Consider the following 26,413-nt stretch of genomic DNA (forward strand, 5'->3'; position numbering starts at 1 on the left):
AGTGAATTGTTATTCTGTGTTTTAATTTGTTAGTTACCAAGGATGGGCCCGAAATGGATGTGCGAAAGATAATATTATACTGGATAATTTTAAAAATTGATCATAAATAGTTTTAGAAGATAGATATTTATTTAAGAAAAAATATAAAATAGAAAAGAGAAACATAAATTGCTTGCTTTGCAAATAATTTTAGCCGCAAATTTGCAAATAATTTGTTTGTTATTTATTTAATTATTATTTCCCACCCCCTTTTTTCATATGTCTTTAATTTTTCTTTGTTTTATTCTTCATTTTGAACTTATATATATATATATATATATATATATATATATATATATGCATGCAGATAAACTGCTGGATTAGAATTCAAGGTGCTTTCATCAAACTGAATGAATGCCTTCGAAGCTTATCTTTTCCTGTCAAACTAATAATGTGCTAATAAAATTAATGTTGATACAAAAATAAGTTTATAGCAAACCGTTTTTCACTTAAATTTATGAGATCAATCTAAATTCTTTTTTAAATCCATTAAATTGTACCACATTGAGTTTTTTTCAAAAACGTCTCTTTCAACAATTAATGTCTTCATCGAATAAAATGAATGGACTGAGTGCTCAATTTTACTTCGTTTATTTCGCTGTCACATTAACCCAATGTTAGTCTCCATACGTTAAGATTATCTGAGCAAAAACAAATGTTGTTTTATCGTAATATTTACGTTTCTGTCAAAGGTTATGCATGCAACTCTATTTATCCCAGTTTAATAGCGGTACCGAAAGCTTGTCTGTCTTCCATTAAAAAAAATGGCGAAAAAAAAGAGAACATTTTTTTTATCAGTGAAATTTCTGAGCCAGCCTCGAAGTGATTTGTATATCAGACGTGCGAGATGATTGCGTGATGAAATCCATCTAAGTTCTTATAATTCTTTTTTCTTGCAGGCTGGCTACAGTCCTCTGCATCAGGCAGCCACTGAAGGTCACGAAGAAGTGGTGAAAATTCTTCTAAAGAGCGGATGCCATGTCGATACGCAAGACGAACTGGTTAGTTTTTAAGAAATTCTCCTTGATGAAGATTTTCCTTTTATTTTTCCCCCCACTTGTTTCCGAATTATTTAAACGAAATAAAAATATTTCACCAGATATGGGCATTAAATACGATGCTGGCTATCATATTAATCGCCAAGACTAGTTTCTCTTGCCTCCAGCAGTTTCAGTTCCACATAAAATGTGATATATCTCGATAAAGATTTCATTATTTTTTTCTGTAAGTTAATAAAGGAGACACCTTCTGAGAATTCAGAACACAAATACTTGCTCTTATCGAGATAATTGAATGGATAAAATGGCTTGATACTTTAGGGTCACAAACTCATGCCTGCCAGCTTTTACTCTTTCAAAGAAAGATTTTTTCCGAGTGACACCGAAATTAGAATTGAATGACAATTGGAGGAAGAAAAATTTTTATATTTTTACTCAGCTTAACCCGTTGGAGTCTGATTTATTTAAATTCCGAATTAAAGGAAACATCTAAATTTAAGACAGGTAGTAAGTTTTTGATTAACGCCGTTTTTTGAATCTCTGTCGCCAAGGAAAATAAAAAAAATCCATAGTTTAAGTGCCTTACACTCAAAGTAATACAATAATTTTAAACTCTATATATCATCTGGCCGTGAAGAATTATCTGGACTTTAGAACTGATAAATAACTTAAAGGTTATTAAACATTATTTAAAAATAGTCAATTTGACGACATTTTTTCTACCTTGATGACAGTTATCAAAATCATTGCCGTAATAGCAGTTTTTAAAAATTTTTATGAGCCTGTGGCGTAACTACCACTACAAAAGTTTAACATCATTCACTAGTATATAAAGCATGCTAACTTGATTCTATCACAAGGGTACCTTTTGATAGATGACGGTTGGCATGGCCGAATAACTCCGCCCTCGACGTTTTGGACCATTTTCAAAATAGGCTTAGACAGCGCTGGCTTTAGATAGGCTAAACTTAACCTAACAGTCATGAATAACAATTGAGAAGTCACCGCAGTTATGAAAATAGAATATTATTTGCAAAAAAGCATAATTTCATAGGATGACGAAGCCTTCGAAAAACAGCCTTAAGAATGATAGGAAACTTTTAGTAGATTAGTTACCAAATCTAACCTGATACCTTCACTAAATGCTTTGTCGTTCACAAAATGTGGTATTTATCAATGCATTATCTCTTTCTGAAACAGACTGACAGAGATATAAATTCCCAGCTACTTTTTTGTTCGAAATAAATGCATGACGAGTCCCAATCGTCAGGTGAAGTGATTAACCCGTTTATGCCCAGGCTCCAAAAAGCAGTCTATATATGAAAAATTACTATAAAAAATGTGGTTTATCATGTTTGTCTATACTAAGTGGATATTTAATTTTGCTACCTACTTCTTTAAGTAAAAAAAAACAATGTGCCTTACTTCATATCCAATTTTAAAAGTTTATAATATTAATATATTATGGAGACACAGACCTACCATGTTTCTGTTAGATTAATCCAAGAAATGGACCACTTATGGAATCACTTTTTGTTCGTTTATGAGTAAATAACTGTTCTTTAAAATGATCACTAGGAACAAATGGTTAAGTATATCTACTTCCAGGTCATAATATCTTTTTATTTTTCTGAACAAATCATGATGATCTTACAACATGATTTAATAAATCAAAAAGGCCACTAGAAATCTTTAGACTGTGTCGATGATTAAGTTAAATACACCATTTATGTATTAATTTCTTGCAACACATTCATATGCAGACTTGTGGGGTTCAATACAAAGGTAGCTTATATTGTCAATATGAAGAACAGACATCACAAAAACACGCATAGGGTTGCGACGGGTTTTGAACCCATACTACCTACACTCTACAGAGCATTTGGCGTAACCACTCAGCCAAGGAGGTTCTGACACTATCATACTTGCTCCGGAAAATTTTATATTTTATATTTATTGCGGTAGCAAAATTTATGCAATCGCATTTTATTCCTGTTTAAATAAATGCGATTAAAAATGGTATTGACCATCGTTACATACATATACACTATCTACCAATAAGTATTTGAACACGTGTGATAGAAAGGAAAAAGAAACTTTATTCATAATCAATAGTTGGTAGAGCCTCCACGAGAGATAATTACAGCGTCCGGGGCATACTTTCCACAAGTCCTTGTGTGACGGTATTTTCTACCACTCGGCTTGGAGAAGACATGTAAGTTCTTTCACCGATTTTGGACGGGTAGTACACCCCTTAATTCAGTGATCCAACTCATCCCAGAGGTTCGCAATAGGGGTCAGGTCTGGGCTCTGGGCAGGCCAGTCCATTCGATTAACCCCATTGGCACCATACCAAGCCTTGGTGACCCTCGCAACATGACAGCTGGCATTGTCTTCCTGGAAGTAACAGGGTTCCACCCCATAAAAGTGCCACAATGTAGGAAGCACATTGTCATCCAAAATAGTGCAGTAGGCATCGGTGTTGAGCTTACCATAAAATGGGGACCAAGGATCCCAATCAATACCAGGAGAAACACCTCCAGACCTTAATTCCACCTCCGCAGAACTTGACTGTTGGCACAATGCATTCTGGAAGGAGACGTTCTTCAGTCATACACCAGACCCTGCCATCCGAACCTTGATTCGTCGCTCCAAAGAACCGCTGATCGACTGTCCAATTTCGATGTGCTCTGCACCACATTAACCGGTTGGACTTCCAAGCAGATGTGCTTGGAAGAACCATGAAAACCAAGCAGATGTGCTTCCTTGCGGATGATATTAATTGAAACAACACTTCCGGATGCCTGTTGAAACTCCTGTTGTATGGGGGTGCGGTTCTTCCGAATTTCTATGGAGTTTGGTCGAGTTTGGGTAAGTCAACTGGCTAGATATGTCCCTTAAGGATCGACCATTTTTGTGATACACCAACAATTATACCTTTTTCGAAGTCAGAGAGCTCCGAATTGCGTGGCATCTTGCATGGGACTAATGCCGATGTACCCTACACGATATATACAGGTGGTGGGAGTGACGTATCTCAGGACCGCAGATATAGTCATTTGCAATGGTGTCTAAATACTTATTGGTAGATAGTGTATATAGAAGAAGTAAAATTATTCAAATAAAATAATTTAAAAAAAATATTTAAAAAAAACAGGTAAAAAAAGAAAACAAGAATATTAAGAAGCCGGGAAACAAAATAATGAATACATATAATCTCGCCACCAGCCCACATGACCATATCCGCGAAAAGGAATGCTTTCCAATATTGCACTAATAAAGCCAAAGCAGCAAAACACATCAATACAATATATATATATATATATATATATATATATATATATATATATATATATATAGCCAGGTATCCGCTTCTTAAAGGAGTTTGTACCATTGTTTATGGGACATCTGCTATGTTACGCGACTCTCAGACGAGTTAACCAGGTTAAAAATTGATAGTTGCATCCTGAAAATTAGAAATTTAAACAAAAATAAGCATTCCTCGCAATCTACAAACAGAAAAATAATGGACAAATGGAAACTCGGCATTTTCTTTCTCGGGAAAATAAATAATCCTTGAACCATAGAAATTTATCATGCAATTTTTTAAAAAAGAAGAGCATTTAAAAATACATAATTTATTTCCATACAAAAAAAGAAATGATGGATTAGAAACATTCCAAATCGATGATAATCCATCACAGAACAAAACTTAGTTTCAAATCACACTGGAGCGAGACAAATTAGAATAAAACTTTTACTGCTTTCTTGATTTTTTGTTAAACTCTGTCACGCATTCGACAACAACCCGGATTTTCACTCAGCTCTCCTCAGAACGTAAATGAGCGCGAAGAAGGAATTGTCTCAGCGTTTTTTGCGAACGCTTGCCTAACCCTTCATGGCTCGACGGTACTTCAAAATATCCTCTTTTTTAAACAATGAATGAAAAAAGTATTTTTACCATAAGATCAATCTTCGTACCAATTTCAATTTGGACACAAATCCTATTCTAATACTTTAATTCCAGAATGCTGTTTTCACATTTTCTGCGAATTATAATTACACAAAATTGCGAAATGTTTTTTGTTTTTCTTTTTAAGTGCCTTGAAATTTTAACTCGCTTTTACTCGAGAAAATGGGTGAATTAAATCGAAATTTTGTTTTAAAAAAATGTTAACCATTGTCAACAACTAAGTTTCTGCGAATAAAGTTAAGACGATATTTAAAAAATAAAATAACTTTGGCTTTCAGAGAAATGGTATTTTATTTTATTTTATAATCAGCATTGGACTGCCGATTCATTTGGGTTTACGACCATTAATACTCAACTTCGTAACCTTGTCATTTTAAACCCCCCAACCGAAAAGAAAGTGAATTCTTGGATCAATCCTTGGGACAAACTAGCCTTGATAGCGGATTTTTAGTTGGAACTAACCCGCATTTGCGTTGCATGGAGACGAAAACCACCCATGATTAGCCTGATGGTAAGGGGACTCTAACTCATGATTAGTCTACCACTGAGGATATTTTACGTCAGCACTGTGGTCGGTGCGAGATGGCTGCGGAATTCGTATCGACCAGCCATTGCTGGGATTCGAAACCGGGTCACATCATTGGAAGGCGAGAGATCTATCCTCTGAGTCACTATGGCTAGAGAAATGATATCAAAGATATTCCATTATTATTAATTACACTGAAAGGTCCTTTTGAGAATCTGTGTGAATAAGAAAAACAAACCTTAACAAAAATACCTCACTTCAAATTGAGTTAAAAAATTCAATACTAATGCAAAGTTTATTGACGTAAAATTAACAAATGCATTTGAAAGTTTTTCTGGTGGAAATGGATCCACAAAGTTAAAAAAATCTGAACTACTTTTGACAAGAAAACAAAGCAATATCTATTGCAAAGTTTTATTTCTGTGTTATTATTCACCGTAAGCAGTATAAATGATTTACAGAAAAAAAAACTCCTTTTTTTTGAATAGGGTAACTGCAAGCATCGTCACACGTGGGAATCGAACCTGATTGGTTGTTGAATCGTGGCATTTATTTATGCCATGATTTAGCAGTCAAGCAGGATACCCAGTAAAATCTGATCCAAAAAATTATTAGGAGAGATAATAAACCAAGCCCAATAGCCATACCGTTAAACGCGCCACCTTGTTCATACACAATTTTCTGCTCCTCGAGTTCCCGGTGGTTCTCCATTATATTACAATGAGTTGCACAGCGTATCTATATTTTTAAAAATAAAATAAAAGACTTTTTTTCTTTTGCAGCACGGGAATACAGCTCTTCATGAATCAGCTTGGAAGGGATTCAGTCGGACATTAGAGATTCTCTGCAAGCACAACGCCAATGTTTATATAAAGAATAACGTAAGATTTTTCTAACTAATTCTTTCAAATGTGAATTCAATAACTCTATGTAATCTATATATATATGAACTTGTTTATGTGAACTTCTATAGAAGAACTTCCTTCTGTATGAACACGGCTCACTCCACTCTTACACCCCTTTGACTGCTTTTTAATAATCATTGTTTTTTCACCTTAGAAATCGAAACTTTTCCGGAAAAAAAAAGAACATTTTGTGTATAATTATTATAGTTTTATGTAAGAAAGTTTCGTTAATTCGTTAATCATAACAAAAACTGGGTTTCAAACACCGGGGAACATTTTTTTTTTGTTTTTGCTTTGTGAGAGTTTGAATAGATCTTAAATATTTTTTGTCGGGCCTGATGGTAAGGGTACTTTAACGCATGATTTGAGGATATTTTAAGTCAGCACTGTGGCTGGTGCGAGCCGGGTGCGTAATTCATATCGACCGGCCATGGCTGCGATTCGCACTCGGTTCACCTCATTAGAAGGCGAACGCTCTATCCCTTGAGCCACCGCGGCGCTCATAGCTTATTTCTCTAAGTTTTTGCGTTTCTTTGAGGACATGAATAATGTGTTCAGTATTATTTCGTTAGTATATCCAGTGATAATCACAGTAATTTTTTAATAAGTAGTATATAATTTTCCTTATTTTCTTCAAATAAATAATGTGTTGGAGTTTTAAATTTCAAAATTTAAAACACTAAGCGAAGTGGAAAAGGTACTAATATTTTAAAGTATTAAATAAAGGCGAAACTTTTTCAGTTGTAAAGGCGGCTCCTTTGCTAGAGGGGGGGGGGATTGTGCAGTAGTCCATAAAGACAATGCTTTCTCAATTTATAATTAATATGCTCTATTTTTGTTGCATGTTACACAACTTTGCAGTGTAAACACTCCCCCAACATATTCCCATTAACTTAATAAAGGAAAAAAAAGAGAACATAAAAGTGTGGGTAGGTGTCTCCCCCCGTTAACAAAATTACATTAATGTAATATAAGAAGCATGCTATCGAATACACTCTTCATTGAAACAAATACATTAATTAAAAGTAATGCCTTTTTATTGTTTACTGAAATAAAATTAAATAAATAAATAAAACTTTTATGCTAATTAATAAATTTCTTTTTAATTTCAGGGAGGTTTTACCCCACTTCATTTAGCCTGCCAAAATGGTCATAATCAAAGTTGTAGAGTTTTATTGCTATCTGCTTGCAAACCAGATGTCAGGAACAGTGTAAGTGCATTGCTGGTCTAATCCATTGCTTTTATAGTTAAGATACGTAAAATTTCAACGAAAGGAACTCCACAGGATATTACTTAAAACCATATTCATTGAAGTGCTGTAGGTAAACCAATAACACACTGTAATTTTACACGCAAGTTGCTAGTGCTAGTTTTTTTCTTTTTCTTTTTGGTTGAAAATAAAATAAAATAAAATTAAAAAAGTTATCGTCGATAAACATTTTTGAAAATCGCATTGAACTAGAAAATTACTTAGAAATGTCAAGATAATGTATCATGCCCGCTTAAAAAACAAAGTATCAGAATTGAAAAATATGCCTTTCTTTGCAATGAAAAAATTGAAGGAAATGCTTAATTATTGTATATTGCATGGATGCCAACTGCTCCGTATTTTGTATAAGTTTTTATAAATTGGTAATGAATTTAACCCCTTCCTTTTTTCTCCCGTCAAAATAACGGGGTGATGTTTCGCCCTCTATTTCTCGCGCCCCTGATATTTCCGAGCTGGTGTGTTTGAAAGTAACTAACTAAAATGATTAAAGGAATCACGCTTATTTCTCAATCCAATCACCAAGTGACAGTTCCAGACTATTTGCCATCCATTTAGAGATAGTTTATTTTAAACTAGATGTCAGCACGCATCAAACATGTAAGTTAAAAATTAACTCAAAAATTAAGAATGACTAGATATATTATATATCTAGTCATAGCTCTTGGATTTATATAATTTCTTGAATTAAAAAAAATGGATTCTTTTATGACTGTTTTTTTTTTTTTTCTTCTTCAAAATTATGAAACCATTAAGGGGTTAAACATAAAACTTCCTGAATAAGAGACATTTTCGGTAATTCTCTAAATGTCTTCCAACAAGATGACTACAATCTACTGCTAAAGGACATTTTATATCAGGCTTTGTATATTTGATTTGTTGTGGTGGAAGAATAGTTTATAATCATATTTACTAAACTAAAAATAGTTATCACAAGAAAATATTTGTTTACAAAGCGGAGCCAGTTGGTATCTTTGATATAGTAAAGTAGAGTCACTATATATATAGACATAGCGATTCGGTTTAAAATTTGCAATACTTTTTATATTTTAATAAATTTATAGAGTGTAATTTTAAATTGTAAAAATCGCAGTTTCAATTATCTTACCTATTTAATTTTCTAATCTTATCAGATGAAATCTACTATTTCCACTTTTTTATTAAGGACTTCGTTAAATTGCTTTTTGATTAAAAGATGCTTCTCCTTACATTCATGTTAAAATAGTCAACTTTGATGTAGTCTTTCACAGGAAACAAACTAAATGTTTCTTCCATTTAAAAAAAAAAATAATAATAACCTTGTTTTTTTTGCTCCGTTTTTCTTTTTATGGTGCATATTTTGGTGTTTTATTTCTATTTTAATTTCCATCATTGACTTATTTTTTTATTTACACAGAAACCAAATTCTCTGAATTTTAAAACATCTCCACATTAAAGTGGAGAAGAAAATGAAAGTTTAAATTGATTATACATTTTCCGAGAAAAAGAGCATCTGATTCCCAATATGTATTTCATATCGTCAAAAGGCTTAATAGTTGTACATTTCTTTTTCAGTATGGTGATGCTCCCCTCCATACAGCAGCTAGATATGGACATGCCGGTGTTTTGAGAATATTAATTAGTGCTTTCTGTAATGTAAATGAAAAAAACAAGGTATGATTCTCAGAGTAGTTCTTTTCCTTATTAACTATGTTTTCAATACCGTTTAACACGTTATTAAGATAAGAAGATTTTTTTTATTAAGTAATGTATAAAACTTTAATAATTGACACTCAACTGAATGATTTATTATGCACAAAGTTTCAGAAGCTAATGTGTGTTAATTCAAATTTATTGAAATGAAAATTTCAATTATTCAGATAAGAAACTTTTACTTATGAAGACTAAATGCATGTCACTACATTATTAATTAGGGAGAGTGCACAAATATTTTAAGTTTTTTCTTATTTAACTCAAAAGAGTTAATGGTGGTTTTCGTAACGGAAATTTCAAGTTAATGGTGGATTTTTGAAATGCCTATAATAAAGTTACATGTTCGAAAATCTCTACATTTTCTTGGGGTGCTGCCATTCTTATTGGCACTACATAATATATTCAGGAACCAATTTTCGTAAGCTTTTCAAATATAAAATATCCAAAACATACGGAATACATTAAATGGCCAAAAAATCCTTATGGCCACTTGAAATCCACTCAGCTTCAGCAATCCACTGTTGGTCCTTCTTTTTGCATCGATGCCAGCTTTCATACTTCTGGGGTAACCAGTTTTAGTCAGCTGACCATACGAGTTGACTTCAGGGGTCCATCACAGATGAAAAGTGTGCTGGCCGTGTGGATGGTCGATTTGGCAAGTTACGCTATTTGCATTCTAAAAAGTCGTCCCAAAGATGTTCTATGGGTTTTTGGATCAGGACTTTGTGAAGACCAGTTCAGTTTTTGAACACCCATTTCGTAAAACCATGATTGCTTTAGTATGGGCCGTCCCGGAAGTAGAATATCGCGGAAATAGAGCATCGTCATAGAGTCGAGAGAGCAGTTTTGTTAAAAATGTCCACATACATTTCATTGTTCATGTTTACAACCACAGGAACTTAACTGAGGTGGCTCAGGGGATAAGGCGTTGCGCCAATGACGCGCGTATCAGGTTTGAATGTCAGTGGGGGCTGGTTGATAAGAAATCTGCTCTCGGCTCGCACCGACCACAGTGTGGAAGTAAAATATCCTCATACTCACTGGTAGACACCATGGGTTCAAATCTTGATTGGTGTTTCTCTCCATGAGACAAATGAGAGTTTCATTGAGACAAATGAGAGTTTCATCAAAAAGTTCTACACGGAAGCTAATTTGCCCCAATGCTTGGTTCAGGAGTTCTCTTGTCTTCTGGGTTAGGCTCAAAATTACAAGGCTATGGAGTTGAACATTGATAGTCGTAAAAGTCAGGATTGAGTCGGTAATAAAATCCTAGGAACTGAAGGATCTAGTCCAAACTACGGAAAACAACCACCACACCATCATGGTCCAGATCAACTTCTTTACGTGAGTTTTCGGATACTTTTGGCATGATAGTGTATCTAGTTGAATTAGTTTTGTTAGTTTAATGAGTACATTTTAATTCGGATAGCAATAAGCCATGTTGTTAATACAAGACTCGTATCTTTTTAGTTTAGGTATTCACACTAAAACAATGTATAAAATTTAAACACTGATTATAACTTCCATTAAACTGGTTGTCGATGATTATTATGGTTAAGTAACAATTATGATTATAATAATGTATTTTAAGTAATTATTGTGATCGCTTTTAATAGAATGGTGACACAGCATTGCATATATCAGCAGCTATGGGTCGAAATAAGCTAACAAGGATTCTTCTTGAAGCGGGAAGTGACCAGAAGATAAAAAATAATGTAAGATATGCATTTTTCTTTTCGAAAAAAATAATTTAGTTTTTATTAAAATATTTTCTTAAATGGCTCAAATAATATGCTTTCTATGGAGAAAAAAAAAACTTTTTTTTAAAAAAATACAAAAAAATATTTTACTGTTAAAAATATTTTGAGCGTGTATTTAAAATATTCTACTTTCATCAATGTAAAAAGCTACACGGTCCAGAGTCCAGTCCCATTATTAATTTGACCATCACTTACTTTTGACGTCAATGTGAAATAACATATCATAGAAGAAGGCATGTGACAACACATTGCTGTGGAGTGTATTAAAAGATGCCGGATAGAATAAAAAATCGTTTTAATCATTAACGTAAATCAGAAACGGTGTGATTTATCTGACGTTCAAACGGGTTTGATCATTGCCTTTCTGGCCAAGAGTAGAAGCATTTTCGAAACGGCTAATTTTGTAAATTATTCTTGTGCCGCCATGGTAAAAGTATACCGTGCACCACGGGCCATAGATGACAGAGGTGAACGATGGCTGGCATTCGGGTGAATAGACGTGCAACTGACCGCCCACATGAATCAAGGGGCTACCAAAAGTGTCTCCTCAATGACGTACAGCGAACGTTGGACCTCTACAGCAAATAAACCTATGCTGACGTTCCTATGTTCATCGACGACGAAGGCTGGAGTTTGCTCCTCAGTACTGCAACTAGACGTCTCAGTAGTGACAGAGAGGTGTAAGAAATCACGCTTTATGTTCCATCGGACAGAGGGATGTTGACGTATACGGCGTGAAACGTCTAAAAGCAAACACTCTGAAACAATTTCCGGAACAAGACGGAGGAAGGGACATTATGGTCAGGGGGACATTTTTGTGGTATCCTGTGCTCATCATTGCGGAAGGTGCGATGGATCAACGCAAGTACTCATTTGTTCTTGCGGACCCTGTCCACCCTAATATGTGAATTGTTTTTCCTCAGGGTGATAGGATCTGCTAGCAGGACGATGAAACGAGTCATACAGTTCGAAAAGGTTGGAAGAGCACCAGGATGAGTTTACTGTATTCTCTTGATCATCAAGCTTAAATCCAATCTAGAATCTGGGGGACCTGGTTCGCACCATGAATCCTCAACCGCGTAATGTTGCGCAGTTGCCCATTGCACTAGAGTTTTGGAGTTATCAAGTTATATCGTTATCTAGTTATCTGTGTAATACTGAATCGCAAAATCTTGACCAAAATCAAAACAGGAGTACAAATGTTTCGAAAATATTATGAAAGAAATAAAATTATAAGTTTTGAAAACCTAAAATAAAATACAGTTAATTGTAAAAAATCTGATGGATATTAAACAGGGTGCGTAGCCAAATTATTCAACAAAAAATAAGCACCTTTTAAGCACTTTTCAAGTATTCAAAAAATATTTTTAAACACTTTAAAAAAGTATCATATTTGGGCAGGGTTGAAAAGTTTTTGACAATTGACGGTTTTATCTTGTTTCAACCGTCATGTCAAAAAAAAAAAAAACTTTTGGTATTGTTTTTAATCATGAAGTTTTGAATCATATAAAACGAATGGCTTTTTCATACGCTACGGACAGACAATACGCCGAAATAGATTGGGATTGAATGAATTCTGAAAACACTGAATAGAAAAATGTGAACTGCGTCTTTTTGCATAATTAGCAGCTAAATCAACACGGTAAAAGAAAAATCTCATTTTAATAAAAGGAAAATTAAGCACTTTTTAAAAACACCCAATGAGAAAAGCACCTTTAAGGGCTTTTAAAAAATGAAAGTCGAAAGTAAGCACCTTTAAGCACTTTTTAAAAACGCTACGCACCCTGTTAAATGAAATGAGCATAGAAACATTAGGAATATCTATTTTTAGCATTAAAAAAAAATCTATATTGATGAATATAATCCCTTCTCCCCATTTTAATTTCATGCTATGTTGGCACGTTCTCAAATGCATGTTTAATATTTTAGCCAACATTAAAATGTTTGTCATAATTGCCGTGAAACATTGTATAGATTATAGAAGGAAAAAAAATCAGAACGTGTAGAAACACTGTTTACAAAATATATACACTTGCAACTTTCATAACATATTCCAACGCCCAAAAAGTTGAGCGTTTTCAAAATGAAACTTAACACTCTTTAGTACAACCTCCACCTTAACGATCCGTTCATTATAAAGGTCAAAAAGCAAGTCCTATTTCCTAGACCAAATGTTATTTTGGCACCCATTCCTATTAGAACGCTCACATCCACACAGAACCATTTATTCCAATAAAAGCAATCAAAATTTTGTTCGACTTTTTTGTTTTCGTGATTATCAATTTGAAAATTAGACAAATTATTTGAAATAATTTCATAATATAATGTTTCCACTAAACAAATGAGTCATTTGCATATTAAACGTGAAACCTCTTGTATTCCTCTTTTTGAATGAAGTAAGAGTGACGAGATTCTTATTCTAGGTGGTCGAGTCCAGAATTTTTTAATTATGAATAAAAATTTAGGATATCATTTGTGCTTTCGCAATGCATTGACTTCATGTTATAAAATCTACTTTCATTTAGACTAAAGGTCAAGCTTACTATATATACGACTATATGTTCTTTTCCTAAGTTCTCAAATTATCATATTGAAGATAAGTCTACATTAAGGTAACCAGAATTCTAAACCATGATTTGGGGACTAATCAATGGAGCGTACTCAAAGAATTTTACAATTTGAGGACATCCGTGCATTTATGTTAAGTATTAATTTATATGTCCAACAAAGATTTTTTTTTTTTAAATCAATAACTAAGATCAGGTATCGAAACATCTTCATCCAGCTTGATTTCATTACTGAACAGTTTTGATAAATAAAATAACATTACGCAGTTGTTTAACACGTGTAAAATAAATAAACACATGATTATTAAAACTTGTTTCTTTCTTTTTTTAAAAAAAAAATATTATTTATAAGACTATTGGATAACTTTAGTATGGTGCTTTTTGCTTTCGCTTGTATTCTCTAAAAAATAAAATCATCTTGATTAGTAAAAAAATCATGCGTATTACTGACTCTTTGATATTTCACTGCACATATAAAAAAAAGATGAAATTTTTTCGGTGAAATTCAATCACATTTGAGGGCATATGTTAAGATTTGAGGACATTTTCTGTTTCTCAAAGTTTTTGAGGACAACAATCTTAATGACTGCCCTCAAGATTTGAGAACGTTAGGTCACCTTAGTCTGCATAGTTAAAAATAACTTCAGTTTAGTTTTTTAATTTTACTGATTTCTTTTATCTATCCTTAGCAAGGAGAAACAGCTCACGACATTGCTGAAAGGAAAGAATTCACAGAAGTGGTTAAATTGATGGACAATCCACCCGTGACTTTAATTCATGTGCAAGATCAGCAGTCTAAAAAACATTCAAAATCTTCAAAGAAAAGAGAAAAGGACAGCGGTACATCGCAGGAAAGTGCCATCAAAGAAAAAAAGGACAAACACAAAAAGGTTTGACCTCATTCATTTTTAAAAGCTGAGTCGCTTTTCAATTCCACCATTATAGGTTATATAAATTTGATAACAAATACCAGGAAATAAAACTATGCGGTCTGGGTAAAAATAAGTATAATGACAGAACACATTGAGTTAGTTATTTAGTTGCAATCCTTCTCTCAACCTGGAAAAACAGTTTGAATATCTTTTTGCTCAAAATTACTATTTGATTTTAAACCAAGTATACTTATGTGATTTATTTGCTGTTCACCCTTTCATATATATGCTTTTGAATAACTTAGAGGTTTTATTTGCAGAGCAAAAAGCACCACAAAGTTCATTTTAACGAGAAAGAGAAGAAGGGGAATGTCAGTCCGTATGGATGTCACATGTATCCTGACACAAATTACTTCCCTTCCATTAAATTACAGTCACTACCTCAAGAACCATTGAAAAATGGAGAGCAGTATTATGCTGATCTTGCAGGGAATATAAAAAAGGTAAGGGACACCAGCAATTATTTTTTTTCTTTTAGAAAACCAACATTTAAAATATATTCAGTCCCATGGCTGTATCTTTGAAAATAGTCACGAGTTTGAAAAGGTATGACATAGAAATGAGACGAGCTCAGCCCAAACCCGAGACTGCTGTGGGCTAGTTTGCTGAAAAAAGTTTTCAGGTTACGTCGAGTTCAGACTCAATAAATTTTTTATTAACTTATACTACGTTTATGGCTAACTATACTACGTTTAGGCAAATGTTTGGTATAGTTCTTAAGCATAAAAGATTTAAAATTTATAAATTAATTGTGTTAAAAAGGTTTTAAGGACTAATTACTTTGCTTAGACAAAAAGGACCTTATCCAGCATATATCTGGAAGGTCTAAGTAATTCTATGTATCTCGGATTGAGTTTTCTGTAGAAGGTTTATTCATCAAAGTTCTGAGAGTCAGTTTCAGCTTTTTCCAAACTTTTTGCTGCTAGCTTTCCTACATCAACCAGTTTACCCCATGTTATTGGAGTAATGGAAATGGAAAAATGTTGAATTACCAACTCTAATTAAAACACTTTTATAACTTTTTAACGTCAGGGTAAGTCTTACAAAGCCGCTAATTTTATTAAAAATGAATTAACTGCTCTATTAAATTAATTTTCAAGATGTTATTTTATGAATTTACAAGGCACTAAACCTGATTTCTGATCAACATAGAAAGAAAGCGTAAAGCATTCCTAAACAGCTCATTGTGGCCAGAAAGGTAAAGGCATGTTGTGGTCACAATTGCACACCAATTGCCTTTAGTTTGCAGACATGGTGGTATCCATTAAACTCCAGCTGAGTGGGCTTCTAGTCATCACCTGGAATAGAACCTCAATACTTTATAATGGAAGCTCAAAGTCTTAAGCTTTGAGCCCTCATGGCTTGATCCCATAAAGGGTTCTGTGAGCATAAGGCATAACATTTTCTTTGACGTTGTAACATTATCTCAATTTCAATGAAAAGCCACTTTATTAAATTTTAAAATAAACTAATAAGAGCCTATATGACTTATGAACAGAGAATTTTACTATTCAACAAATATAACTCAAATTAAACAAAAAAGTTATATTTTGAGACTTTTTTACATCAAATATTGCGGATGTTTCCAGTTATAATTTGAAAAAATGGAATTAAATATTGGACTATGGACTGCTTATTTCTTTCATTATTGAAAAACTTCGATATTTAGTATAATATTACCATGTTGCACGTGAGTCATGTATAAAAAATAATTTAAAATGTAAAAAGTTAATACGCAATTTCAGCAATTATATCTAAGTTTAAAATGTGGAAGCAAAGCAGTTTTGTTTTTGATCTGTTTTTCAAAGATATAAATTATTTGTTACTACTACAAATGTAAATGATTCAAAAATCATGTATTCAATATCTAGTCTATCATTTCTTTAAATTTTAATCTATAACAGCTGAATTACATTTTTGGAAAATTATGACAAAAATAGCCCACATAAAATGTGTTAAAAAATATTTCTTTTTTACATTTCTTGATTTGTTTTGATTATTAATATTGAATTCAAATACATTGATGCCAAGTTTATCAAAATAATAAACAATTAAAAATCAATTAAAGAAAATCGGAAAGAGATTGAAATGTTCATTTCACTAATAAATCCACTAGTTTCCTAAGCAAAATACAGCAGACTGTACATTTCTGTTTCTTATTTATTGATTTTACGAATCAATTAAAGAAAACTTTTTGGGACAGTGAGTAGACTAATAGCAAAATACTATTATGTGAATTTCTATTACAGGGTGTGTAGCCAGATTTTTCAATAAAAAATAAGCACCTTTCAAATACTTTTTGAGCAGTCAAAAAACATTTTAAATCACTTTCCAAAAAAAATCATAATTAGGATTTATGCAGTAATAAACATAAAATCAATAAAATTCAAAAACATTTTCAAAAACTTTACATAATCATGATAAAATAACTAGTCTCTGATAAATATTCCAGAGAAAATTACGAAAATCATGCATTTTTCGTAATTTAGAACGACAATCAATAGGGTAAAGAAAAAATCTCTTTTAAAAAAGCACCTTTAAGGGCTTTAAAAAACGTAAATCAAAAAGAAGGACCTTTAAGCACTTTTCAAAAACGCTACAAACCCTGTATTATACAAATCCATATATATTTTTTAAAAAAAATGCAAAATTTTATCTAAAATAAACATTTTTGAATTTTTAGGGTCCCAGGGGACTCGGATACATGTGTTACTGTGCTCCCTTCTTCAATCACGTAGAGAAGAAGCTGGATGCCAACAAAAAAGAGCTCCTGGACCACATAGACAGCCGGAACGAAGATCTGAAGGCTAAAATCACTCACCTCGAACAAAGAACGCATGACCAACTCTTCAATCTCAATCAGAGAATGAAGGAGAGTCTGGCCCTAGAGAGAGGGGAGTGTGCAGAACGGATAGATCGAAGACTTTTCCGTGAGAGACGGGAATTAGAACAGCAGCAAGAAAACTGTGCCAAGCTTCTGAAATCAGAAATGAAGTCCTTGATGAGTACCACTCAAAGTGGTCACTCACAAAGCAATGGATACTGTAAAAATACCCTACCTAATGGAAATCCAAACCACCACATGCACAATAACTATTTTCTAACCAGATCAAAATCAGAAGACATGCTGTCCGAAACGAACAGTAACCACAACAGCGTGTCAATGCTATCGAGCACGATAACGGGCATGTCGAGATTCACAAATAACAGCAATTATAACAGGATACACTTGAACCCAGCTCAGTGTGGCACAAAACCAAAAGGAAATCACCACATGCCTAACATATCCAGATTAAAAATGAAATTACTCGGTTACCCCGAGCTGAAGCGGGAAAGTCGAAGTGAAGGCGATTTGACGAGCTGCCTCACAGATAGAACAGACTATAATTCGAATGCTTCTGTGTCAATTGCCAATTCAGCAGCATCAAAACCAAGTTTCATAGATACAAGGGACACTCCAAACAGTAGGCTATATGCAAATGTTTCAAAAGATTCACAAACTCGAAATACTAGTTCAGGAGCAAGTGGTGCAATCTGGCGGAATCACTCTTACGGCCAAACTCCGGATCGGACAGAAAATCAATTTGAACATTATGATAATAAGAAATCTGGTTTTCTAACAGATGCTTCCAAAAGTCAGGGAAATTATATGACAATAAAGCCACCTTTTTGTACAATTAGTCAAGACAAAAATAGAACTTTATCAGTAGAGGCTAAGCCAATTGAATTTAAAACGCCACATAGAACTCAAACAAATGGCTTACCAATGCTGCAAAAAGATACTTTGTCATCAAACAATCACAATGGACATATTAATGAAGGTAACACAATGTTGCCACCTACACTTGACAATGATGGATCCAGTTTCGTTTAATTTACTATAAAATTATGTAAAAAAATAAATTATTTTTCATTTCCTACTTTGTTTAAGTTTATTATTAATTGAAGTCAGATTTTCTTTTCTTCTTAAAAATGGAATAAACAATAATTAAGAATTATTTTTTATTTAAGGTATCATTTAAGCATTAAAATTAATTTTGTATTCAGTCTTAATTTATTATATTCAGTTTTTTGGTCACCACAAAATCATGAGGTACATAACTTATTAAAATATATCTAAAACAAACAATGTCTTTATTCATTAAACTGTTAAAACTTTTTTTTTTGTCTTACTTGATTCATTAAAAGTATTTAATGAAACTTTCTAATTAAATTTTATTTTACAAAGCAAAATTTAATTTTCTTTCCAGAATTATTTTTAAATTTTTTTAGAAGTTAATAGAATATCTGTATTAACGTATAACTAAGTAAAAAAAAAAATAAATAAAATAATAATACTTAAAATCTAAAAAAAAAATAATTTGGGTAAGAAGGTTCTATCAAACATATTTAAAAGAAAAGATGAAACAAAAGATATTTCAAAATATTAAACAGTGATTTACTAAAAGGGTAATTTTGAATACAACTGCAAAATCTGGAGAATTACTTAAGCAGCTTGGAAACAAAATAGATTCCTTTCATTTTTTTTTTTATACCTGGATAACCAAACAAAAATATATAATATGAGCCTTCTCAAACTAAAATTTTGAAATTCAAAAATGATGTTAACAGTCAACAAATATTATTGAACCTGCTGATTCAAATAACTTGAAATTTGTACACAAATATTTTCCGTATTTATGAAATAGCCTGTTGTGAATGATTTGACATACAATATAAGTTTACATTAACTTAACATAAAATTTAAATAGCAGTATTAAAAGAAATATTTACTCAGCTAGAACAATTAAAAACACTAAATATTTTATTACTTCTTTCTTCATACATAACAAATATACTGGATTTTTAACAAACACCCTTAAAAAAATAATTATTAATTAATATTTATTTTCAATCAGGATCATTAGGTGATGATTTTATCCAAGGATCATTGTAATTCTCTATGGTCAAACCTTTGAAGACTTGAAATTTAACAGGATAGTTGCCAGTACCAGTTACTTTCCCAACAGACTTGACAGTCACTCTATCAACCAATAAGAAACAATCATTGTCTGGACTGAGACCTTTTACAGTATCCACTTCATCTCCTTCACCAATCTGAAAGAATTTAGTTACAATTAGTTTTATTTGGCACTGATTAATATATCAGGGTTTGAAGAAACCCAACACAGACAGGTTTTTCTTCATTTCAATCAAGTATAAAAGTGGGAAAAGAACTGTGGAGGAGAGTGTGTGTGAGAGAGAAGTTGGCTGGCTGCCAAAAAGGATTTGAACACTCTAAGATCATCCTCTAACCACCATAAAAAAGGCTATTACAGAACAAAAAATCTGTAAATACTTATCAAAGGAAATTATGAAAAAATAAAATAGAAAAGCATGTGAAACTATTACACACAAAAAGATGACACATAAATTACTTATACTTCTTAAAAGGGTATTTTTTCAAACAATATATGTATATTAACAGCCGAACAAAATATTAAGTCTTATATAGGAATCATTATAAATGAGCATTAAATAATAATAAAATTTAGACATTTTATTTCATCTAAAGTTTAGAAAGCCGGAAGAATCTCATGCGTGTTTAATATTTTAACTCACTTTATTACCTTAATAAAAGAATGTATTTAAGACATTTTATTTATCAATTAAAATATAGGATTTCCTTCAATGAAAATGTAAACTTATTTTACCATATACCTTACAATAATAAAAACACTGTAACACCAAATCGAGAAATTAATTTCCGATATACGATAGCGGTGGCATGTTATCTATGCGATTTGTAGATTGATTTTAATATTTCTGCTAGTTTTAAGGAATGAATAGTCGAATTAACATTCCATAATTGAATGAAAAATATTTAAAAGAAATGAGGGAATAATTATTATAAATAATTATTCCCTCAATAATGATAAATATTGAAAAGTTCTACCAATAACACTAACTGGTCAATAAATATTTTGTATTTTTCTAAAATACAATTATTTCATAAAATGAGTATTTTTTAACGTGACTGTTTAATTATAATTTTATTGAAATTTTTTTTACCCAGTTCTTCATTATAAAAGAAATCAGACCCATTCATTACTATTTAAAATTTTTATGTCAACCCAGTTCTGACAGTTAGACTCCTGTACGAATTCATTTAATTAGTCTAAATTCATAGTATTTTTTGCCAATTTTAATTTATTTAATAAATTTGTTAAAACATACATTTCAGTAAAGTAGTAAGGTCATTTTGGGGGGGGGGATAGGGAGTGCTGGGGTAAAGGAGAAACCCTGTGCCTAATTGGACACTGCATATCAAAAACTTTCTAATTTCAATATTACAATGAGATTTTGCAATTTACCCCTTTTTCTGGATGAAATTTTAGACAAAAAGAGGATATATGTTGCCACAATACTTAATCAAAGTTAGGCAATTTTACTAATAATTATCAAGTGGTTCTGAAAAACTATGAAACTAATAAATTTAAGATGCACAGAAAAAAATTAAAGCTTAATTGTATTGCAAAAATATAGAAATTTATTCTAAAATTTAACAAAGTATTGGACATTTTATTTTACCAGCGATTTTATTAAATACTCACATTTATAGATTTTTTCGAAACTAACGCTCCATTCAATCTCAAGTTGTTAGCATAAAACTCCTTTTCAACTTTCCTTAAATAGAAAGAAAAATTATTCAACACATACACAATTCCAAAAGGAAGAAATATTTTGACAATTTTTAACAATTCTTAATTGAATTGTATTTAGGCTGGACAAAATTTTGACTTTAACAGTAGAAAAGATGAATGCAGATACATTGCTGCAAATTCCGACTAAATCATATGCAATGGCATTTTAGGTTAAGGCATTTAACATTTCTGTAAAAAGCGGTTTTGAGCCAAGAGGGTCCATAAAACAAAGAAAAAGGAAGACAAATCCTAAGAGATCATTTTGTAACCACGATCTCCTTTTAACTCGAAAGTTTTTGCACAGAAACCTGACACCACAAGGTTATCTCAATGGAACACAAATTTATGCATTCGACATTAAATTACATCGAAAATTTTGGAATTTCCCCCATTTTTTGAGCATTAATTGAAAAGAGTTGAAATAATAAGTATATGAAAGTGCTTGAAGATTTTGATTTCTGATATCGACAGTTAAATTTGACTAATTTTGAAATTTTTTTATCCAATTATCAATGCAGTCAATGATCTGTTTTGGCTTCTGATAGTGTAAAGCTTCATATCCATGCAAGTATGAAGCTAAAGTTTCCCACACTTTACAAGTGAAATGATTAAATGAATGATAAAAATTGTAAGGAAACTAGAGAATAGTAATTCAAAATAAAAAAAAACACAATTTTTATCTGATCATTTTGAAATGTTTATGAAATATTGTTATCATTTATTGAAGCTTATGTGCAAAATTTTACAATAAAATCTTAATTTCTTGCAAAATTACATTATTTTTTCAAAACAACTTTATTACTGAGTTTTAAATACTATTGTTCTTAGACTTTACATTAATACTCGGCTAATACTGTAATAAAAACAAGTGATTACAGAAACTAAATTAAATGTATCTAAGCAAAATTTTTTGACTGTCAAATATATTATGATGGTAATGTATGGAGGAATATTTTATATTCTTTTAAAAGATATATTTTTAATAGAAATATATTTAATTTTAAAAATAAAAATAATAAAAAAAAGTAACATTTTTTTAAAAAAAGTTTTGTTTGCCATTTTACAATTTTTTTTTTTAAATTTTGATACTTGCGATAAAATATTATCTAAAGAATACTGCTATTCTGTCAATACATTCTAAAAAATTCTATCTTTGTTTTTTAACAACTACAGAAAACAAAAATAATACAAATTAATGAGTTGAGTTGAGAATTACGTGAAAAAGTAATTGTTATTTATTTATTACAACCACATTAAAAGTTGTAGTTTTTTTGTTTAGGAAAGAATTAAATTTTATTATTGAATAATGAACTTTTCAAGCAACTCTATAATTAGAATATTATTATCACTCCATTTTCAAACAACTCTCCATTATTATACATTAAAATAAAATAATTATTGAAGTATTTTAAAGTGGGCATTTTATTATTTCCTGCATTATTATATTATTACCTAAATGTTGTCCACAAAAGTGCTTGATTAATGTTAAAATTAACTATACTTTTGCTAAATAAAAGGGATCTACAAAAATGCAAAATTTTAGGGGCCATGGCTAATTTTTAAGCGTTATGTTACGTAATAGTATTTAGTGTATTGGCTTTTTGCTGTTATGCTAGATTTTACTATAGTATTGGGTGTCAGTTACGATCTCTAAGTGCCTATGGCAAACAAGATTTATAAACCTAAGCTTAAATGAATACTTAAAATAAATAAATAAATTTTGCATTCTTTTAAAAAAAAAAAAATTCTGGTAGATAACTTTTCAAACATTTTACAGAAACGTCTCTTGTGTAACTCAAAAAGCTTTGTCACAAACAAATCATTTATACAATAAAAGAATTAGCTCAAAATGGTGTTAATGACCGTGGGAAACTTTTCTAGCTAATTAATCAATATTGCTTTAATAATGAGTCATAATGCAGACTATGTTCATCGAGAAAATCCACTCTATGGAGCAAAAGAGGGATTTGCAAAAAAAAAAAAAAAAACATTCGGGTTACGAAATGACAGTTTCACAATTACCTCCCATTTTTTTTTCTCTATGGGATGGTCACGAAGGTTAGTGCTCTCTAATTTATACTGGATAATTTAAAGAAGTTTATAATTAATAAGGTTAATATTTAATTATGCAATTTTAATGATTTTAGAAAATTAACTTTTACTTAAGGGGAAAAAAAAAGGAGAGAGATAGAGAGAAAGAAACATGAATTGCCTGTTTTGCACAGATTTGCATGTGGTAAAAATTATGTAAATTAACAAAGAAGTTCTTAGAAAAATTATTTAAAATAACATACAATTAATTCAATGATTTTATATAGAATTTAATTACTTTAGTTGGGGATCCATTATTTTTTTTAAATCAAATTTTGAAAGAGTTTGTCTATTGGTTTTTTAGATGAATAAACATAAACTTAAAAAATTTACAAATTGCTACACTAAAAACTTAATAAATAAACAAAATAATTTGAACAGAATTATACAGATTTCATATAATATCTTAATATCACAAAAGGTTTCACATTATTTAAATCAAAATATTTAAAAGACTTACTTTTTTGTCACACCCAATGCAGCTTTAATCACTGTATCAATGCGCATGGATGGAATCGTTCTACTTGTGATGTTATAGTTGTCCTCAATAACATCATCTTCCATAGTCTCAAATGACTCATCTTCATCGTTATCACTTTCTTCTTCCTATGAGCATATATTAGTATTTTCAAGTTATTAAAACTTTATTTTCCAGGTTGAATTTGATTCAAAGAATTATAATAAAATCAGACATAAAGGAAAGTATGGATGAGGCAAATTTTTGATTAATTAAGCAAATGAGTAATAAATTTGTAGAGTAAATGTACATTGAAAAATCATAAATTAATATAAAATATGAAATAATAATAAAAAAATGGACTTATAAGTGATATCAGTAAAAGTTGCCAAGACCTCCAAAAAATAATTCCAAATAGCTGAGAATTTTTAGAAGCAAAGAACATTTAAATTTTATAAGTGATCTTTCTCTTTACTATTTTAATGTCTTAAAACTTCATGTTTTAATTTATTTATAAATAACCATTTTTTTTATAAAATATTTTCTAAAAGCAAAGTAAATTTTTGTCAGGGTTTCCACGACCTGAATAAAATAAATGAGTGGTAGCTAGGATTTTTCAAGACTACAGAAAAACACTGACATTTATCTCTCATTTGTGAATGACGAAAATATTTCCAAGTTATTTTTTGAACCCATATATATATTTCTTTAGAATTAAATATTTATTGACAGCGTAAAACATCTAGATAAATCTCATTTTTGCTACCACTTTAAAAAAATTTCCACCCCTTATATATCTATTAATAAATTTCATTGGGGAGGAACAGATTCAAAGTTTAAATGTACATACACACCCAGAAGCAGAAAGTGCCTAAAACTGTTACGTATGTCGCAGAACAAACGAAGTCCTGCAGAACAATTTGTATCTTGAATAAGCGACATGGATTTTCCAGTGAATCCCTCTCCCGCCTCCAGTAGTCTTGCATAACAATCCCCAACCCTAATCTCATACATTCTTCTATAGACCATAATGATCTGAAGGTTTAATAGCAGTTGGAACAACAGATCAGCAGATGTTTGTGATTGCAAATGGTGTACCATCTGCGCACTTGTCAATTCAAAAGATTTTTAAGGCAGCGCTTATTTTAATGTTCGGACCTTCATATCATAGGCATTATATTAATTCATCATCAACAAAATTTTGTACTTCAAAAGTGCTTGAAAAAGTAACAAATCAAGAACATTTGCCTTGGCTTAAAAATTAATGTAGTGTATCTGTGTATGATCCTGTTTTTTAATAAATGAAAATTTATTTTAAAGTAAACTTGACTTTATTTCACTGTGAAATGTTTGCAGAACATTTGAAAATATTCTGCTAATGGGTATACACATATATACCAGTGTTTGAGCAGACCTTACATATAAATACCAGTGTTTGAATTTAATTTGAATGAATAGTTCCAGATCTGAAGAAATCACACTCATTTAACTGTGAAAATGTACAGGTGAATGAAATCTTTTAGCAACTTATCTTTAGGACTTGACTAAATTTTTTTCATATGGGAAGATTTCTGTATCGTGATCTGGGGCAGAATAATTGCCAAGTCTTGGCAACTTCTGTTCAATGATTCACGAGAAACAATAAAAAATAAATAAAAAAACGTCACAGAAAGTGACCACGTCGAAAGGTATAACTCGTAGGCACTCCCAGGCAAACACCTAATTTTTTTTTTTAATTGCAAGTTTAGAATCTATTTAGCACCTTGGCGATTGTAGTTGGCTCAACAGATAACAATACTGAAATATCCCTTCTATCCGTAGAAATGGTACATATATCGTGACAGGAAATTTTATTTTATTCACAGTATAGAGACAAAGTATATCGCAAGAAGATGTATAAATTTCCTAATATTTAAAGTGCTATACATTTTCAGATGATGCATGAACTCATCATTAAATTATTTACGATACATGTCGAATTAAGAGCATAAAATAGGAGATAAAAGTATAAGGTAGTTCACACCTCTAGAGCCGCTTTTTTAGATTTCTTCTTTTTCGAGTAAGCTCGTAAGGAGTTAATTATATGATTATTTTTAATGTAGCAAGCTTTTGAAGTTTCATCAGTACAGATTTTCACTTTAATGGTATTAAAGGATGTTAAAGTTCCATTGCATCGAAAAGATGAAAGGGTACAGTTATATTTCGGCGTACAAAAATAAGAAATCTTCAAAAAGGTACTTCGTATACATGGAATTGAGCGCATCTCAAAACTTATTATAAATTGACATTAATTGAACACAAAATAAATAGATTCTTAAATTTCACTAGTAAATGTTAATTATATATATATATACAAAGAATAATTTATTATTTAACAAAACAATTATTTACATTAAGATACTGATTTGAATGTTAGTCGAGAGATTAAAGTAAGCTCATTTCTGCAGTCAGAATCAAAATAAACAAAATGAGAGTTATTGGTTACAGTTTCAGTTACTTGCAGTTCTTACTCAATTACGGTC

General features: G+C 31.3%; 2 protein-coding genes across 8 annotated transcripts in view; one reads left to right on the forward strand and one right to left on the reverse strand.

Moving 5' to 3' along the window:
- Window positions 1–18,580, forward strand: part of dgo (ankyrin repeat domain containing protein 6 diego) — a 129,168-nt gene extending 110,588 nt beyond the window's left edge. For all 6 annotated transcript variants that reach the window (XM_043040551.3, XM_043040552.3, XM_043040556.3 and 3 more), the window contains 8 exons: window positions 939–1,040; window positions 6,319–6,417; window positions 7,554–7,652; window positions 9,264–9,362; window positions 11,018–11,116; window positions 14,418–14,618; window positions 14,921–15,103; window positions 17,344–18,580. In XM_043040551.3, coding sequence (XP_042896485.2) covers window positions 939–1,040; window positions 6,319–6,417; window positions 7,554–7,652; window positions 9,264–9,362; window positions 11,018–11,116; window positions 14,418–14,618; window positions 14,921–15,103; window positions 17,344–18,534 — 2,073 coding nt within the window. In that variant the 3' untranslated portion in view covers window positions 18,535–18,580. The remainder of the gene's footprint in view (window positions 1–938; window positions 1,041–6,318; window positions 6,418–7,553; window positions 7,653–9,263; window positions 9,363–11,017; window positions 11,117–14,417; window positions 14,619–14,920; window positions 15,104–17,343) is intronic.
- Window positions 18,581–19,446: 866 nt separating this feature from the next.
- On the reverse strand, window positions 19,447–26,399 carry LOC107454764 (mitochondrial transcription rescue factor 1). 2 transcript variants are annotated; one of them, XM_016072054.4, is made up of 4 exons: window positions 26,283–26,399; window positions 23,895–24,040; window positions 21,254–21,326; window positions 19,447–19,757 (listed from the first exon to the last, which is right to left on the reverse strand). In XM_016072054.4, the coding sequence occupies exons 2-4, from the start codon at window positions 23,996–23,998 to the stop codon at window positions 19,551–19,553; spliced, it is 384 nt and encodes a 127-aa protein (XP_015927540.2). In that variant the 5' UTR covers window positions 23,999–24,040; window positions 26,283–26,399; the 3' UTR covers window positions 19,447–19,550. The 2 variants fall into 2 exon arrangements, with proteins under 2 accessions (XP_015927540.2, XP_015927539.2); XM_016072053.4 differs by having other exon boundaries at window positions 25,915–26,361.
- Window positions 26,400–26,413: the final 14 nt, after the last annotated feature.

Source organism: Parasteatoda tepidariorum, chromosome 6 (assembly GCF_982258835.1).
Source record: "Parasteatoda tepidariorum strain Cologne lab strain chromosome 6, Ptep-v5.0, whole genome shotgun sequence".
Lineage (NCBI taxonomy): Eukaryota > Metazoa > Arthropoda > Arachnida > Araneae > Theridiidae > Parasteatoda > Parasteatoda tepidariorum.

What these genes read in the sequence shown, in the direction of transcription:
- LOC107454764 (XM_016072053.4), bottom strand. Translation starts at nt 26,154, where the DNA reads ATGCGCTCAATTCCATGTATACGAAGTACCTTTTTGAAGATTTCTTAT. An exon ending in CTAAAAAAGCGGCTCTAGAG is followed by an intron (nt 24,041 to 25,914) that starts GTGTGAACTACC and finishes ATATGCTCATAG; the next exon opens with GAAGAAGAAAGTGATAACGA. An exon ending in TTTCGAAAAAATCTATAAAT is followed by an intron (nt 19,758 to 21,253) that starts GTGAGTATTTAA and finishes AAATTCTTTCAG; the next exon opens with ATTGGTGAAGGAGATGAAGT.